At 34.7% G+C, this 19,475-nt stretch overlaps 1 protein-coding gene across 5 annotated transcripts in view; it reads left to right on the forward strand.

The window, feature by feature from the left end:
* Positions 1 to 19,475, forward strand: part of LOC108971097 (homeobox protein Nkx-2.1) — a 130,662-nt gene that overhangs the window by 13,226 nt on the left and 97,961 nt on the right. For all 5 annotated transcript variants that reach the window (XM_018936928.1, XM_018936925.1, XM_018936930.1 and 2 more), the window contains one exon: positions 17,731 to 17,942. In XM_018936928.1, the coding sequence (XP_018792473.1) occupies positions 17,731 to 17,942 (212 nt within the window). The remainder of the gene's footprint in view (positions 1 to 17,730; positions 17,943 to 19,475) is intronic.

The raw sequence follows: 19,475 nt of genomic DNA on the forward strand, positions 1-19,475 counted from the left end.
GTCACATGTTTTGCATTATTTGATATTATTTCTTCTGGTGCGCGGTTGTACTTACATATATGTATACATAAGTATATCTATATAAAGTATACTTTCTTTAAGGATATACATATGTATATTTCAGTATACAATATGTACATATGCTACTCAAATGGCGCCAAAACTAGTTTTATATAGATGTTGCATATTTTTGGTGAGCTGCTTAAACTTACTGTCGCCTACAGTGTCGCTCAAATATTCTACGTTTCAGTACCACTTAAAAAAGTTACAAACATACATGCATACATACATACAAGTGAAGCTACTAAAAAAGCGTATTAAAATACTCTACGTTTCAGTACCACTTAAAAAGTTACAAACATACACACATACATATATACATACATACATACATACATACATACATACATACATACATACATACATACATACAAGTGAAGCTAATAAAAGCGTATTAAAAAAATCGTATTTACTAAGAATAATAAATCCGGGTAAAGCTTTACCCAACACCTATGTTAATTAACAAAAGAATTTTCSAACGACCCGCTGACTTTACTCCATATGGATTAGTGGCGGTATGTAGAATAGAATATTTTTTTTCTTAACTAACCGGTTTTAGAAAATCCAGTCGCCTAGTATTCCTGTCTGGGCCATCCGACATATTTTCCTTCAATTCTTGTATAAAAATGGCTTGTTATAATATAAGAATTTGACATATTTCTAATATTATCCGAGTTTTATTTGACCATCACAAGCTAATAGCTAAATCATGGGCAAATAAAATGAACTTAGCTTATTCCATAGATTCGCATAAATGAATTTTATTGGCAAGTAGCAAGAAGTCGAAGAAAAATCAGCTGAAAGTTTGAAATTTCAAATTAGTAAACATAGTATTAATATACTATACAAAAATATTTATTTTATTTATTTGAGGTCTAGAATATTAAGAATTGAACACAAGTATTCATATTTGTCTTAATTTTAACTCAATACTCATCCAAAAAATTTGTAATTWTGGTTTATTTACATATTCATCTGTCAAAATGAGGTTTCGTAATATTGCCAACTACTGTTTTTTGAAAAACATAGCTATTGTGAATGTTACAAAACGATTAACTGGTAATGCCTCTAATTCAATAAACAATCTATGATAGCTTATGACAAGCCAAAATAATTATATTGTCTATGTCTTCCAATTTAATATTCTGCCTTCAGGAAGCAATTAATAATTTATCTTCTAGTTAAACAAAAAAATTTCCAAAACAACAAGTGTAAAATTTTAGAATTTTTTTTTAAATTTAAAACAAAAATGTTTTTTGCCCTAAAAAAGTTTAGTTTATGTTGTTTAAAATATGTTCAAACTTGGMTTTTCTTAGGTTTTTTAGTTTAAATAGAAGATATCTTAATGCCATAGATAATAAACTTTACCCCAATTCCATTCAACGTTTAGTTTTTTTTTCCTGCCCACCAATTAAGAAAAATAGTAAAATGAAAAACCGGAAAAAGTTTTCGCTTTCTGACCAATCGCTCGTACATTTGCTAGATATTCGGTCTCTATTTCCCTTTTAGCTTCGAAAATATTTCGAATTCTCATCTAAAACTTTGAAGACATCTTCTTCTTCTTGATTGGCGTGGACACCGCTTACGCGATTATAGCCGAGTTAACAACATCGCGCCMGTCGTTTCTTCTTTTCGCTTCGTCCTCTCCACTTGGTCCTTCCAACGGAGTGGAGGTCTTCCTCTCCGTCTGCTTCCCCCGGCGGGTACTGTGTCGAATACTTTCAGAGCCGGAGTGTTTTCGTCCATCCGGACAACATGACCTAGCCAGCGTAGGCGCGGGCTTTTAATTCGCTGAACTATGTCAATGTCATCGTATATCTCGTACAGCTCATCGTTGAATCGGATGCGTATTCGCCGTGGCCAACGCGTAAAGGACCATAAATCTTTCGCAGAACTTTTCTCTCGAAAACTCGCAACGTCGACTCATCCGTTGTTGACATCGTCCAAGGCTCTGCAACATATAGCAGGATAGGAATTATGAGTGACTTTTAGAGTTTGGTTTTTGTTTGTCGAGAGAGGACTTTGTTTCTCAATTGCCTACTCAGTTCGAAGTAGCACCTGTGGGCAAGAGTTATCCTGCGTTGGATTTCTAGGCTGACATCGTTGGTGGTGTTTACGCCGGTTCCAAGATAGACGAAGTTATCTACAACTTCAAAGCTATGACTCTCAACAGTGACGTGAGTGCCAAGTCGCGAGTGCGACGACTGTTTGTTTGATGACAGGAGATATTTCGTCTTGCCCTCGTTCACTGCCAGACCAATTGTGTTGCTTCCTTGTCCAGTCTGGAGAAAGCAGAACTAACGGCGCGGGTGTTGAGGCCGATGATATCAATATCATGGTGAGTGTCAATTCTCCTTTCACGGGTCTTTTCCAAGATTTGGCGCATGGTGAATATCTGGTCGGTTCTTGATTTTCCAGGTCTGAAGACACACTGATAAGATCCAATCAGTTTGTTGACGGTGGGCTTTAATCTTTCACACCATACGCTCGATAGAACCTCCTGTGGGATATTGAGGAGGCTTATCCCAMGGTAGTTGGCGCAGATTGTGGGGTCTACTTTTTTGAGGATTGGGCATAGCACACTTAAATTTCAATCGTTGGGCATGCTTTCGTCCGACCATATTTTACAAAGAAGCTGATRCATGCCCTTATCAGTTCTTCGCCGCCGTGTTTGAATAGCTCGGCCGGCTATTCATCGGCCTCCGCCGCTTTGTTGTTCTTCAGGCGGGTAATTGCCACATGATCTTACAAATTACAATACCAAAATTGTAAATCTGAAAGAAAATCTCTACTGGCAAAAAACGGCATTGTAATTATTAGATTGCAAAATGTGCAGTAATTATTATCAATAATGTGTATAACCTTAGAAAATATAATCAAATTAGAATGTTCCATCCTTAAGTTTAAAGTCAGTCTAGAAAAAATATCGAACCATCGAATTTTTTAAATCTCAAATTAGATTCAAAGCGTGGAAATTAAAAAGAGTTTTTCTTGCAACTATTCGAACAAATATTTTGACATCTGTCCTTTACTTGCAAATTGTTTTTATCTAAAGATCGTATTTATTAGTGTGTTTTCATGGCAAAAATGTCTTTTTTGCGAATTTATTTCTTAATTTTATTTGGATCTTTTATACATCATTGAACATACTTTTGACAATCTAGAATAATTGTTTTGTCACTTTTTTAGTTTATACTTTTTAGACGCCTTTTTCGCAAAACTACTTTTTCAAAGTCCGTGTTCACTTTCATTTCAAAACTACTTGATCGATTTATTTCAAATTCTACTCAACTCAACCCAATACCCGCTTAGTYTTTTTTTCTTTTCATAAATGGTGTTTTCCCCCACAAAATGGCGAAATTTTTGGTGGAAAATATCTCTTTTCGCTTTAAATGGCAGTCAAATATTTTTAAATGAGAACAAGAAATTATTAGAGAACTTTGGGGGGAGCATTTGATTATAATTTGACTAATTTTTACTTAGTTATGGTGAACACCGCAAAGTGTTTTATTTTTCCAAGACGTTTTGGGAGCAGCTCTGTTAGCGACATATGCTTTAATGATTCTGCATGAAAAAATTACTCTAGATTGTCAAAAGTATACTCAATAATGTACAAAAGTCCGTATAAAATGAATCAATCCATATTTAAGAAATAAATTCGCAAAAATATAAATTTTTACATTAAGAAAATCTTGCTTTTTTTTAAGAAAAGGTGAAGTTCGGGTGCAACTTGCAGGTATCAAAGAAAGGGATATACATTAAGGCGTATAGCCAATCATATAGAGTAAAATCAGCTGGATGTTCGAAAATCTTGATATTTGGATTATGTGGGGGCTACGCCAAGTTCTCGCTCAAATTTTTCTATTTTATGCCCAAAAATATACTGTTATGAATAAAATACGCTCTTTATTTTTATTGGGATAACTGCTACATATAAATATTTTCCGATACGATCTACGGTACAAAGTCACCTCGATGTTCGAAAATTATTTTATAAAGTATATGAGGGCTAAATACTTCCAATTCAATTTTTGAAGGATTACCCCTCAATTTCAGTTATGTATATCACACACCTACCGACATTTTCGATCCAAAGTGTTGACTTGAAGAGTTTTTATTGAATTTTAATAATTTTGGGCCATGAAGTGCCACACACTAAACACATTCGTGCAAAGTTTTATCCCGTTATATTAAGTTTTTCTTGAATTGTGTACTGGAAACTGAACGAATCAAGAATAATTTAAAATTGTACAATATGTTATGTAGGCATGGTTTTTGTCCGATTTCATTAATTTTTACAATGTGAGATAAGAATGCAAGGATGGGATAGAAATGCCACATACTAAATTTAGGTGAAATCGGTTGGTCAGGTCCCAAGATACGGGATTTCAACAAAACGCTTTTAGTAGTTTTTTAACAGTACCGCTATATGGGGAGTGAGCGGGGTCATCTTCCGAATTCATTTCATTCATTTTTTCCCACTATTGGTAGGAGTTCTTATAATATTTGCGCTAGACAAATTTGGCTGCTAAAGCTTTAATGATTAAATGGACTGTCCGTATTAGGATGCTTACATTTTTTGTTGGGATGTTCATTTAAATAAAATATATCTTTTATATGGACTGATATATAAAGAATGAAATTAAGGGGAACTAATTTTCATTAAAATATCTTAATTCTGATTCTCTGTGGATAATACGATCCTCTGCGTAAAACCAATCATATAGAGTAAAGTGACCCGGAAGTTCGAAACATTTTATTTTAAGTTTATTGAGGCTAAGAGAAGTATTGGTCCGATTCAACCCATCTTTGACATACGGACGTACCATTACAAGTGAAGGATTATACCTTAATTTATCCTATATCACAAATTGACCGACTTTTTCGAGGTTATTGTCCGATTTCGCTCATTTTCACAACATGAAATAAAAATATGAAAAAATTACAACACACAAAATTTTGTCGAATTCTTTCAGTCGATCATTAAGCCAGATAACCAGTCCCTTTCTCTACCCCAAATATAACATATAGAACGTGGTACTTTTTTCAATTGCAATTTTTTGACAGACCACACGGCGTCATGCTGTCATATTACTTTTGCTATTACTGAACCTACTATTCGCAACACCATCATCGACCTTAAGGCCCAGAATTCATTATTGGATAATATTCGACCGAATAGATATCGTACAGCACGCTGTGAAAAAAAAATTAAACAGCCGTAGCTGAGGATGCACACGAAGACCGTTCAGAGTCGATTCGGCGCAATTCACAGCAACTCGGACTGATATATGGAAGGACTTGGCGCATTTTTCGTTGAGATTTTAAATTGAAAGCGTACAAAGGATAGCTTGTTCAACAATTGAAGCTGCTTCCCAAGTGACATCGCTTCGCTCTATGAGTTCTTGAAAAGTTCCAAGAAAATCCGCCATTTTGGAGTAAAATTTTGTTCAGTCAGGAGCCTATTTTTGGCTCAATGGTTATGTAAATAAGCAATATTTCCATTTTTAAGAAGCATCCTGAAGAAATTCAAAAGCTGCCATTTTTTCCAGGAAAGCAAAGGTTTGGTGTGGTTTATAGGTCTTTTGTATCATCGGCCCGTATTTTTTCAAAAATGTTACTGATGAGAACGTAATCGTCAATGGCGACCGTTATCGCACCATGATAACCGACTATTTGATGTCTGAAATTGGAGCTCGTGATCTCATTAATCAATTAATTTATTGAGAAAGCATTTCGGTGAGCTTATAATTTACGTTTCGATTAGCCACCAAGATCGTACGATATCACACTGTTAGACCTTTTCCTGCGAGGACATGTAAAGTATTCAGTCTATGCGGACAAATCCGCTTCGATTCAGGCTTTGGAGCAAAACATCACACTCGTCATTTTCCAACTACCAGCTGAAATGCAAGAACAAGTCATCGAAAACTGAACTCCACATATGGACTATTTGAGACGTAGCCACGGCCAACATTTGAAAGAAATAATCTTGAAAAAATAAAAGCATTGAAATGGATCACCCTTTAGTATACTGATTTTCACCTGACTTTAAACCGTTTCTTTTTCCTTGGCATGAATATCCATTCTCTAGTTGACGCTTTTCACAGGAGGCAATGTATTAAATTGAGCCCTTAGGTTGAGTTTGTATCACATATTTCTCATTTAAGGGCAATTTTAAAGAAAAATAAGAACCAAATTTTATTCTTTCGCCACATTTTTATACTCTAGCAACGAATTGCTACAGAGTATTATAGTTATGTTCACCTAACGGTTGTACGTATCTCCTAAACCTAACCTAAAAGACGTAGAGTTATAAATACGAGGTGTGTTCAAAAAGTATCACCATTTTTTTTGTTTTTTCAAAAATTATTTATTTATTCATGAATATCTATTTTGTCCCCTTTAAAGTAATCCCCATGAGATATTATACACTTGTGCTAACGGTTTTTCCAATCTTCGAAGCACTTCAAAAAATCTTTTTTTTTATCTTCTTCAGCTCCTCCTTCGATGCCGTCTTTATCTCGTCAACAAAAACATAACGTCGTCCTTTCATAGGCCTCTTCAGTTTAGGGAACAAGAAGAAGTTACAGGGGGCCAGATCTGGGGAATACGGTGGCTGCGGCATCTTTAGTGTGTTGTTTTGGCCAAAAAGTCGCGCACAAGCAACGATGTGTGAGCAGGGGCGTTATCGTGGTGCAAAAGCCAATTTTTGTCACATCTTCGGCCATCTGAGAACATTTTGTACCACCGATAAACGTTGCTTCGGTCCAAGGTAGCTTCTCCGTATGCCACAGTCAACATTCGGAATGCATCCGCGCAGGTTCTTTGATCCACTTTTTTGAATAGGTAAAAATCGAAGACGATCCCAAACATGTGCAAGCGAAGCAGTTGTCAACAATGAAATGAGCATTCAAAAAGGGCCGAGCTTGTCGGCATAAGTGAGAGACATGAGTACCAACATAACGCCAMAAAAAATTCGAAATTCGAATATACGTAACCCGTGAAAATTCAAAATTCGCGATACTTTTTGAGCACACCTCGTATATAAATGATAAGGGTGACGAGAAAAGTTGAAATCCGGTTGACTATCAGTCTGTCCGTCCGTAAATCCGACCATCCATGCAAGCTGTAACTGGGGTAAAAATTTAAATATCTTAATGAAACTTGGTATGTAGATTCCTTGGTACAAAAACAATTTCGAGTTCTTTGATGGGAGTAATCGGACCACTGCCACGCTCACAAATCGCCATTGACCGAAAACATATAAAGTACCATAACTAAGTTCTAAATTAAGATATAAAGCTGTACAGACGATCGCAGTAGCAAGAGGCACCTGTGTGAAAAATTTTTTTTAAAGTAGTAGTCTAGTAACTTATGCTTATTTTCATGACTTCTTTGGAGGGTGGTTTTTTATAGGAAAATAAAAATGAATAATCTTGACTATTTAGAGTGTTTTTAGTTACATATTGAAAAAAATAAATAAATTTGAAAAATTTAATTCTTTATTACTATTATTATTGTCACTGGAAGTTGGAACCTCAAAAAAGAAAATGCACGTGGGTGGCCGGGAACTATAAGTATTTAAAATGTTAAAATTTTAAAGCAATCGATTCAGTAGAAAAATAGTTAGGACCCGGGCCGACCAGAAAAACAATATTTTGAGAAAAACGCGTTTAAAGTTTAACAACTCCGAGGAGAGGGCTCTGAGGCGCTCTAGGAAACTCGTTATAACTCCCGAAATGTTTCGAAATTCTGTCTAAAATTTTCACAGTATATTCTCAGGACATTGTACTTTCAAATTGAGCAAAAGGAAAATCGAATTTTTTAACCCAAGTTACTAGACTACTACCTTAAAAAGTAAGGGTGCTCCAGCCAACTAACAAGTTTAATATGAGATATGTAGTAAATCACTTAAGCTACAACAACTAAATTTGTTGAGTACAAATCTTATAAAAATTTCTACCGACAGTGTGGAAATGGATGAAATCGGAGGATAATCCCGCTTTTCCCATATAACGGTACCATTAAAAGCTACTAACAGCGTGATAAATCAATAACTAAATACGTCAGAGACATTAACTTTTACTACCGGGATGGTATGAGAGAGCTTTCTAGAAGCATGTGTGAAATTTCTCTTAGGGCGGGGCACCGCCCAATTTTTGGCAAACTTCCATATCTCGAGATTCGGCCAACCGATTTCAACAAAATTTAGTACAGGGCATTTTTACGTTATAACTTCACATTGGGAAAATGGATGCAATCGGACAACAACTACGCCTACTTCTTATGCAAGGTGTTTCCAAAGTAAACAGGACTTTTAATAAAAAAAATCTGAACAAATGGTTTTTTCGGCAAAATCAATTTATTTTATTCAAAAYAGCCTTCTTCTGCTTCAATACAGCTTTCAGCACGGTCCAAAAGCATGTCGAACGAGTGTTTTAGCCCGTTGAACGGTATGACCTCTACGTCTGCATAACGCTTTCCTTTCATGGGCAAGTTTTTTTTCGGAAAGATAGAAGTCAAACGCTGTATTTCAGGTGAATACGGGGAGTGATTTTCGAACATCCAGCTGATTTTTATATGTTTGCTTTTACAATTTGAAGTATTTCCCTGGATTTGATTCTTGCAAGTTGCAAAAGTATAAAATGTTCGGTTACACCCGAACTTACGTCTTCCTTACTTGTTTAATATACAATTTTGCCAACATATTTCTAACTATAAAATGTTTGGTTATTGCCCAACGTAGCTCTTCCTTGTACAACGTTGTCATCTTTAACAATAGTGGATAGACAATGACTTGACGACCTTCTCTGAGTTCTATACGTCAATAAAATTTTTGTGTTCTGGGTTTACTAAGATTTCCTAAAATAGTTTTTTGTGCTAGAAAACCGTCGAAAATTGGGATCAGAGTCTGGACTTCTAAAAGCTTGCTCGTGGTGACCATGCAAAAGAAATTGATCTCCATACATAAAGGCTTCGAATGTACTTTTACAGGAAGAAAAAATTTCAATTTCAACTTTTTTTGTTATTTGTAGCGCTCTTATTGAAAAACCCATTACATTCTTCTGAATCGACTTTGTCTATTCCAGCCAATACCACATACTAATTAATTGCCCTCTGAGTTTCATTAAGATACCTTATATAACATCGTCAATCTATATGGAATTAAGTCAGTTGGATGTTGAAAAATTATTATTATTATTATTATTTATTAGACATATTATAAAATATTATATCTAACATAGTATGGCGTACTAGCTGCAGCGACCTTTGACGCCTGTCTTATAAGTAAATTTAATATTATTACAATTGGTTGATTAATCTAAGTTGTTCAATGAATAAGTAAATTTGATTAATATTTTTTGAGTTAATGTGATTTAAACAATATGTAGGGTTTATTTGATTAAAGAAAATTGCTCTAATTCTCGCGAAGTTTGGACAGTAATCTAAGATATGTTCGCTTGTTAGAGTATTGCCGCAGTCGCATCTTCTCGGTGTTTTGTTCGTGTGTAACCTTCGTGTGTCCAATTCGTAGGCGTATATAAATTGACCATTTTGATTTTGACGTGATTGTTGGGTATACAGCGCCTAGGCCATTAGCATTGAATTTGGTATATCGGTAATGGAACTTTTTCCAATTAGCTGCTTTTTTTTGTTGTATATATTGGGATATATAGTGTTGGTGGTCATTTTCGGMCGATGGTGTGAAATAGATGGAGRGAGACTGGACTATTAAATTGGCTGTTTTATTTGCAAGTTCGTTTCCCATAAATCCTTGATGACTTGGCACCCAGAAGGGAACAATAATTATACTCCGATTTTGAACAATTAAGTTGTTATGACAGTTTAGATTTTTTACGGCAGAAATTGTTGATAAGCTGTCAGAACATATTACGTATTTTCCTGTGTTATTCCGTGCAAACGAGCATGCCTTTAGTATGGCTAAAGCCTCGCCGGTGAATATGGAATACTAGTCAGGAAGGAGGCCTCCTGAAATTATAGTGTTGTTAATGTCGACGATGGCGAAGGCTGTTGCGATATTCGATTTTGTTGCATCGGTAAATAACCAGTTGTATGAGTTTGGTTTATAACTTTCTTCCAAAAATAGTTTGCGGAATACATTATTTGAGTGTGGCTTTCTTAAGCAGATGAAGATTCAAGTTTATCGACGTGTCTTGCAGTACCCACGGCGGAAAACCGGGTTTTCTTCTCCCTTGTAGGTAGGTGGAGGTTGAGTTGTTTATGCAGTGATGCACAGCCGAAGGTGGTGATGGTGATAATATATTCGTTTTGTTGTAATGTATTCCGAGGAGAAATTTTGGTCATTTGAGTAATTAGACCATTTCTTGCCAAATGCTTCAGACATATCTTTAGATGATGTGAGGAGTGTTTGGTGGACTTTTAAAAATGTAAGTGGAGATTTGGGTGTACCGGTTAGGSTTTTTATGTCAGCCCAGATTTTTTCTTGGAGAAGATATTGGAGATATCTTGGACGTGAATTTTGTGAGGGCTGTTCGTTTTGCTACTTTTGCTTCTCTCTTAAACAATGCGTTTGCTTTTTTATAAGCGATAAGGTTGATAAGTGTCATGTTGCGTTTGAAGTTTAACCAAAAGGTTTGTTTGTCCTCCCGCAGTTTATTGAGTGAGCTACTCCACCAAACTACGTTTCTTTTATGGGGTATGCCTTTTGTTTGTGGTATYGATGTATTTGCTGCTTTGTGAATTACTTTGGTTAATATGGCAACACCTTGGTGGATGTTGGAAAAATTGAAATTAATAGAATTATTAAATAGTTCGTTTTTAAATTTAACCCAGTTAGCAGCATCTGTTTTATATTTCAGTGTAAGTGTGCTTTTTTCGGATTTATAATGTGTAGTAATGTTAACGACGATTAGATAGTGATCACTGCCGTGGAGAAATTTATCAATTGCCCAATGGCATCAATGCAAATTGGCGGTGAGACCATGGTTAAATCAACATTTGTAAATGTCATATGTGTTGAAAAGTGAGTTGCAGAACTATCGTTAAGAAGAGTGAGGTTGGCTTTCTCTAAAAGATTTTCTATTTTTTTACCACGAGAGTTGGTTGAGGAAGATCCCCATAGTGTACTCCATGCGTTGAAGTCGCCATTGAGAATTAAAGGTGTTTTAAAATGAATTAAGGAATTCAAGAGGTCATTCACTGAAAAGTTTAGACAAGGGGGAATGTATGTGTTTATTATTGTTATTTTTGTATGTAAGTCTAGCTGAAGGGCGTCACATAAAATGTTTGAGTTTAGCGGTATGTTTTTGTGTGGAATTTGGCGTTTTACTAAGAAACCAATTCCTTGTTTATTTGTTGAATTAACATTTAGATTTTTAAAATAACCAATATATGGTTTTGGGATGATAATATTATTAGTGTTGTATAGGAAATGTGTTTCCTGAATACTGATAACATCTGGGTTTTTTTCTTTAATTAGTAAAATAAGTTCTTGATAGTTGTTATTGTATCCTTTCATATTCCATTGCAATATTTTAATAGTCATCTAATAGAGAGGAGAGAAATTGAAGCRGATGTTATACGTAATAGGGAAAAGAAAATCAGAGAGACTTGACTAAGAGTTAAATTTTCCCATTGATTTGTCCAATTCCTTTGTGTATATTTCGTGAGAAATTTCACGGCTGGTGGAAGGCAGGTAAGTACCGAAAGAATGTTTGGAATGTTAGTTGTTTTTTTAATTTGGTTGTTTTCGTTCTCATTTTGATTTTTATTWTCATTTGTTGGGTTATTAGGTGTAAAGGAGGGGATTAAGGACAGAGTGGGAGCATATGTTGTTTTTTTGTTTGGTTGATCTGTTATTTTTTTTTGTGCTGTTTTTGTTTGTGATGTCTTTGCTGGTTTGCATTTGGGTTTCGTTGACGGGGACAAAAGAGGAGGAGGTTACTGATGAGTAACTGAAGGAATTAGTAATGGGAGTTTGTTGTTTGTACGAAATTCTAGCTTCGCGCATAGTGCATGTGTTTCTTGTTTTTATTTTTAGTATTTCTTTTTGCTCTTGGTATTTTTTACACGTGGGTGACGAAGCCGAGTGTTCCTCCCCACAGTTTGCACACTGTGATCGCGAWCAGTTATTTGGAGAATGAGGTGGAAAATTACAATTTACGCATATAGTTTGATTCTTACAGTGTTTTACCGTATGTCCTAACAATTGACAGTTTTTGCAACGCATTGGATTTGGAATGCATCCTCGTACCTTCACAGTGTTTCAAGAAATAGAAAGTTTGCTGGGAAGTGTGTATAGGTCAAATGTTATAAGAACAACACCGGTGAGTTTAGATATACCATCTATGATTCTGTTGTATTTGTAAACTGGGGTAACGTGTTCACTGCACGTGCTTTAAGTTCACTGACGATCTCTTCCTCTGRTATGTTATTGAGGAAAGGCGCGTAAATTGTGTTTTTGATGTTATTTGTAGTTTACACGTGATATCGCAGATTCCAGGTAACTGGTTGGCTTTCAAGAATTTATCAGCCACCTGTTTGCTTTTGACAAGCATGAGGAGACTTCCATCGCGTAGTGTAGCTATGGAGATTATTTCCTTACTAACGAGTTGAATTGCTCTATGGACGACAAAGCATGAGTACTCTGTACTGGGTTTTACCGTATTTTTTGCGGAAAGAGTTATGTATTTTGGGTTCTGTGTTTGCACGACAGGAAGATCTTGGAATTCAATGGGAGTTTTTTGATATTGTCTTTTTTCCTTGTTTTTTTGGGCTTTCACTTAACAGAGAAAACATGTTTTCTCTTTGGTCGGGTGGCCCCGGGACCATGATTTTTTTAATATTTCTGTTTTTGTTTATTTGAGAATAACACACTTATAAAGAATGAAAATTTAATTAAGCAAGAACGTGAGAACGATTGAGCGAGAGGATTTATCACCGATGACGCCCGTACACGCGGAGTATTAGTCGAAGAYTGTGAAAAATTATATTATTAATTATATGAGGGCTTGATTACGTTTTTACCCGATTTTATCAATATTGTGCACAAAGATACACTCTTATTAGTAAAACACACTCTCTCATTTCCATTGAAATGAAATTGGCTGATATATGCGGTATAAAGTCACTCGAAAATTCGAAAATCTTTATATTAAGTATAAGAGGGCTAAGGGAAGTATTGACCCGATTCGGCCATTTCTGACACTCAGACGTACTATAAGTATTCTTTACGGTTTTCAGGTTTATACTTCACACATTGACATCGGTCAATTTTGATTCGATTTGGAAAGTTCGAGTTATAGGATCGCGTTCAAAGGTATTATTCATGCAAACTTTTGTCCCTTCATATTAATTTGTACTGGGAAGTAGGCGTAGTTGTAATCTAATTTTCTACATTTTGATATTGTACCATAGGAATACATAACTAGAATACTACGTACCGCATTTGCTTCAAATTGGGTGAGTAAGTCTTGAGATATGGATTTCCTAAAAAAAGTGGGAAATACCATGTCATGCCTTTACTGATTTAACGCATTTCTAGTAGATTTTAACAAAACTTTACTATCGTAAGAAGTGTTGAAAAAGTTTCTCCTTTTCAAATATTGATAATAATTTGATGATCATAATTAATACATATATTAAACTTCTTAGAGGGCGAGGCCACGCCCATTTTTCACAGATTTCACTTTTGTATCTTAATTTACGGCTTAGTTATGGTTTTTTTTATAAGATTTAAATTAATGACGATTTGTTGACGTAGCCCAATACGATCTACAAACTCGTCCTTAGTTTTGTGCCAAGGAACATGTGTACTAAGTTTCACAATAATATCATAATATTTCCTCAAGTTACATTTTGCACAGACAGACGGTCAAACAGATTTGAACGCGTCTCGGCATCCCGATCATTTATGTTGGGTAGTCGAAAAAGTCTTTTCGTATTTCGAATCAAACTTCAACTTATTTTTTTTATACATATTTATAATAGTGAAAATGGCACATAACCATTTTGGTCAACCACTTTTTGCCATTTTTTCGGTAGAGGCATTATTCCATCAGTGTAAAACTTTCTTCAGTGTACATCGAAATTTCCAGAACGGAAGCTAGCGAACCATTGTTGTTCTACACGATCTGATGCAGCATCATTTCCGTAACCTCCGTAAGCTTGCGTGGTATTCTTCCCTTTTTTATACAAAAATTTCAAAATATAGCAAACTTCTTCACTATTTTCACTCATTTTAATTAAAATTACGTTTTAATTCTCCCCTTTCCAACACTATATGGTATGACAAAATATAACTGTTTCCACTGGAGGTATACGAATGCAACGACATCTATTGACAAAATACAAAATGACTACCCAATATATTAATATGTACATAATCCTATATCTATTGACAAAATACAAAAAGACTACCCAATATATAGTATATGTACATAATCCTATATCTATCTCGAATAGTTTTAGGTCAAACAAATAACTGTTAAATGAACAAAACTTTGTAGTCAGTAGCAACATATTGAAAGATTATAAAAAATTTGCAGTAGGTGACGCAATAAAACTAATAAATTAAATGAAAGGTACACATTACGACCTTGCATGCCATGTTGCATATTAATTCACAATTACTTACTGTGCCGATTATCGGTTTTTCTTGTTTTATTTAAAAAATTTTCAACTCGGCCACACAAATTTCATAATTCATCACATTAGTTCGAGAAGAGATAATTTAGAAGTGAACATACAAGTATACCGTTAGTAGAGTTCATCCTACAAGTATAGCTAAACTGTAAACTCAAAAATTATTCTACTGAGTGTATTGTTTGGTTTCGCACAAAATGTATTTTATATTAATCCCCCCAATTAGTGGCTATTCGTCAGTCAATAGTAGAAGCTGTAGCTTGATCAAAAATTTAGATATGTAATGAAACTTGGTATACTTGTGCACCATGGGAACGTTGGTATTATAGACGGAATTAGAGGGCTTCGGAAACTTGTAAAGAGCATTGACTAGTCTCCACAATATGATATAAGACCTTTATTGGGGATAAAGCGTGTAATGGTCAGGGCACCGCTCACCTTTAGGTTAATTCCCACAACCAGGACCTACTTGACTGATTTGAAGATACTGACTGTGTGAAACGTAGTGATRTGGCATTTCTTCACGAAAATATCTATCAATCTGTGAGGTATAGTTTAGAAATTCGGTCCATTCTTTCGAAATAATAATGTACCCTTTTACAAAGGATGGTTAAAACTTGGTTAGAAATTCTAAAACTCAATATAAGAATTTAAGACTTCCGGGTAACTTTAAACCGTATATATCGGTTAAAATGTAAAATGTAAAATATCAAAATGCTCAAATGAATAGGTTCATGATTTCAGAGGTAGGAATTTATCTATAATTCTTAAACAAGTTTTCCAATTTACATAATTTTTTTTCTTTCATTCTTAAATCATATAAAAATAAAATGCTGAAGAAAGTTTTTCAAAAACATTTTATTTATTCCTTATTTATTTTTTCTTCTGAAAGGTTAACAAAATCAATGATTTTTTTCCGTTCATCTGAATAGGTTCAACCCAAAAAAAAAAATAAAATTATATAAGTAACTTAAGACAATTTTCATATTTTTTCCAATTAGCTTATACTTAAGTACATTTCTTAAGTAATTTTTAATAAGTTTAATAATGAGTGAATCCGCCGTTTTTCCATATAACTTCAAATAAACGATCGGGAAGCGAGCTATAAACATTTTGCAGCATTTGCAGAGAAATTGTTGTCCAGGCCGTTTTAATTGCCGCAACTAAAATTGTTTTGTCATCAAATTACCTGCCTCTTTCATATACCTTGCGCGATAGCAATCCCCATACGTTTTCCATTATATTAAGGTCAGGTGAATATGGGAGCCATAAGAGCACGTCCACATTTTGAGCCTTAGTCCACTCTTTTACCACCCTAGCTGTATGACTATTGAATATGGTGGAGCGTTATCGTGCTGGTAAGTCCATTTGATAATGTGAAAAATATTTGAATAATGAGGAAACGCTGCCAGTATGATAGATTTGTAGGCTTCCACGTTCATTTTGAAAGTAACCCCCCACCATTACACTTTCCTCACAGCTATGGCAACGGCTTAGGAAATGCTCTTCCTTTCGTCCAGTTCATGTGCTTGCGCGCATAGAGCAGTTGGGAAGCTTTACTCGCATCATTTAACTGTGTTTTTTTTTTTTTTAAGTTTCATTTGTTTTAGATGATCAGCCGACGAAATCACACGTTTAMCTGTAGACACACTGGCTGCAATAAAGCAAATTTCTTTAATTTTGCGTCGGCTGAGATCACTTTTACGATAAGCTTCGATTTGACCTCTTTCATACTCGGATAATTGTTTTCCGCGATCCATTTTTCATTTAATTTAAACAAATATATGAAGTTAAAAATTTGTATCAAAAATGTGTCGCCACACCGCCAAGTTTAATCGCAAAAGAAAAACCTGTCAACTGAACCTATTCAGTTGAACTAAAAAATTGCACTGAAATTTGCGAAAGAAATAGCAAAACAGAATAAACAGAATATGCAAAGTAACTGTACTTAACAAAAGGTTCTTTACTGGCGCACACTGATTGACACAAATATAAAGTTTAACGTTTAAAAGAAAAAAAATGCGTATAATCAATATGTGATGAAAAAATCATGAAAATGCAAACGAAATTTATATGAATCTGTTCAGTTAATCGGCAGTGTATAATATTGGATATTAGAGATAACTTGATTTTCTTAGGTCGTATGACTGCCAATATTATATAATTTAACACTTAGACTATTTTCTGTGGGGTATTAAAGCAAATCAACCAGCAATGCTCTAGGAGTTTCAAAGCAATCGGCCCTATAGTCGAAGATATGCAAACGGARCAGTATCTACATAACAAAAAACAAAAAAACTCTCTAAATTTGAGTTTTTTATTTCATTTTGACAACACGTCGTTCTTGGTATTAGAACMTATATAGTTTAATGTAGAAAATGTGCTAAAAAGGTCAACGAAAACTTGTTTTTAAATAATTACGTGAAAACATGCTTTCGAATATATGCTATTTGAGTAAAGTCACAAGCAACACAACAGTTCACATCATCTCTATTTTTGACATGGTTATATATATGTATACTAGGGGCTCCGGCCACGTGTTGTTGCGGTATACATTTTATACCATCGGACTACAACCACGCCTACTTTCCATATTGCACAATTTTAAATGTGTGTGCCACTTAACGATCAAAAGCCATGTTTACTAAAAGCCRTTAAGCGAAAAATGTTAGCTGCCATTTCGCATGAAGGATCATAGTAGGGAGTGACATCAGTGCTTTCACCCACGTTTATTGAACATAGTATGTAGATATCTCACAAACTGTACTATATTAACATGTTAGCATATGGTATGGAAATGCTCAATCATATACATTTGTGTGTAGCAATACATAGTTAACGTAATGAACTTAGTCGATTTAGCCATGTTAGTCTATATAACATAAGCGAACTCGGCTCTTATAAATAACTTTTTAAATTTCTTACTGGCGTAAATTACCGTTTTAACAAATTTGACGAAGCATTTACCACATATTTAAAGAAAACTTAAACAAATATATTAAATACTATACCATAAATAACAATACAATTAATTTATTTTAGAACAAATTCCAGCGAAAGTAGTATCACTTCACCTAATACCTTAGGATCTTCAACAATGGCAAATCCCTACGCGATGGGTTCACTATATCACAGTCCAGGAGTCCAAAGTTATTGCGGGCCAGCAGATAATCTTTCATTAGCAGGACATTATTCTGATATGAGAAGTTCTGCGTCTTGGTATGGATCTACAACGAATGATCCCAGATTTGCCAGTAAGTCATCTTATTGTTCATTATCTATTAAGTCATAACCATTAAAATAATGTCAAACGTCAAATTTGAAGTTTTCATGTATCATGTCAGTTGTACTTTTACCGTAAGTGATGATGACTATTACGATGAAAATATATATACAAATAAAGATAAAACAATATAAGGACTATCCCGTAAAAAATGTATCCTTCGGTTTTCATTAATAACAAGAAAACCAAAGAATTTTTTCAAAGTCTTGTTTTATTTCTTATTAATGAGTACTATAGAGATTACAAATTATAAATAACATTTAACAAATTTTTATTTTCTGTAAAAATTTCTTACTTTTTTCTTAAGGCCCTTCATTATATTTTGTACAGTGTTTTCATCGATAGTACCGTACGACCATCGCCACTTACTTCTAAAATCTTGTAAATTTTTTGCAGTACCTTTACTCTTCCGGAGATTCGATTTCATTAGAGCCCAATAGGTCGAAACTCTGGGCAATTAGGTGGATTCGCTTTTCTTGGAACAATATTGACATTATTGCTTTCATCCCACTCCATGGTAGCTGTAGAATAGTGAGCGGTTGCTAAATCAGGCCAGAACATTACAGTACGCGCATAAATGGCAAAAGACGTTTTTGAAGACACTCGCTAATATAAACGTTTGAATTGATTGTACCCTGTGTTACAAAAAAACTGCTTCTCAAACCGCAAGTACATATCGCTTGCCAAACCATATACTGCTTGGCAAATTTGGTAATTTTGTTTTCCTTAAATTTTCTCTGTACTTGCCCCTTCTTCATACAGGTATAATATTCGTACCCCGTTAACTGTTTCAAATCTGCCTTAACGTAGGTTTCGTCGTCCATCACGCAACAGTCAAATTTTGTTAGGTATCCTTCATACAAATTTCGAGTTCGTTTTTGAGCAACCAATTGCTTTTCATCGGAACGATCTGGCACTCTTCGAACTCTATATGTCTTTAGCTTACCATCACTCTTTATCCTTTCTTTATCTCCTACTGAAGTGTTGGGATTCTGCTTAAAAACTTCCTTCACTCTTTYTGCCAAATTTCCTTCTGCACCTGCTTTTCTACCAGAACCTTTTTTTCGTATAGTAGGTACACCCTTTTTGTAATTCGAAACAACCCTTTTAACAGTACTTTCCGATGCTCCAGTTTTTTTAGCTATAACTGAATATTTTAAATATGGATTTTCAGGTAACTGGACAAAACCAATTCGCGCAATTTTTCTTGATTGCTAGACATCTTAATAGTTTGAAGTGTTGACACCAAATGTTATACATTTTGTTAATCGTCAGATTATAGAGAAAAAAAACAAGTCCCCATTGATATGCCATGAACAGTTACGTCATAATCTTAAGGAATAAAAGGGTCAATTTTTTACGGGACAGTCCATATCTTTATAGTAGAAGATCGATAAACATGATTCAAAGCTTCTTATACATATATCACCAGATAGCAAAGTGTCTTTTGCACTTAGTTCCACTGGGTATGTGGGGGTATACTTACGCTGACTTTTAATTATGT

Source organism: Bactrocera latifrons, unplaced genomic scaffold, assembly GCF_001853355.1.
Source record: "Bactrocera latifrons isolate USDA-ARS-PBARC rearing strain unplaced genomic scaffold, ASM185335v1 scaffold_322, whole genome shotgun sequence".
NCBI lineage: Eukaryota > Metazoa > Arthropoda > Insecta > Diptera > Tephritidae > Bactrocera > Bactrocera latifrons.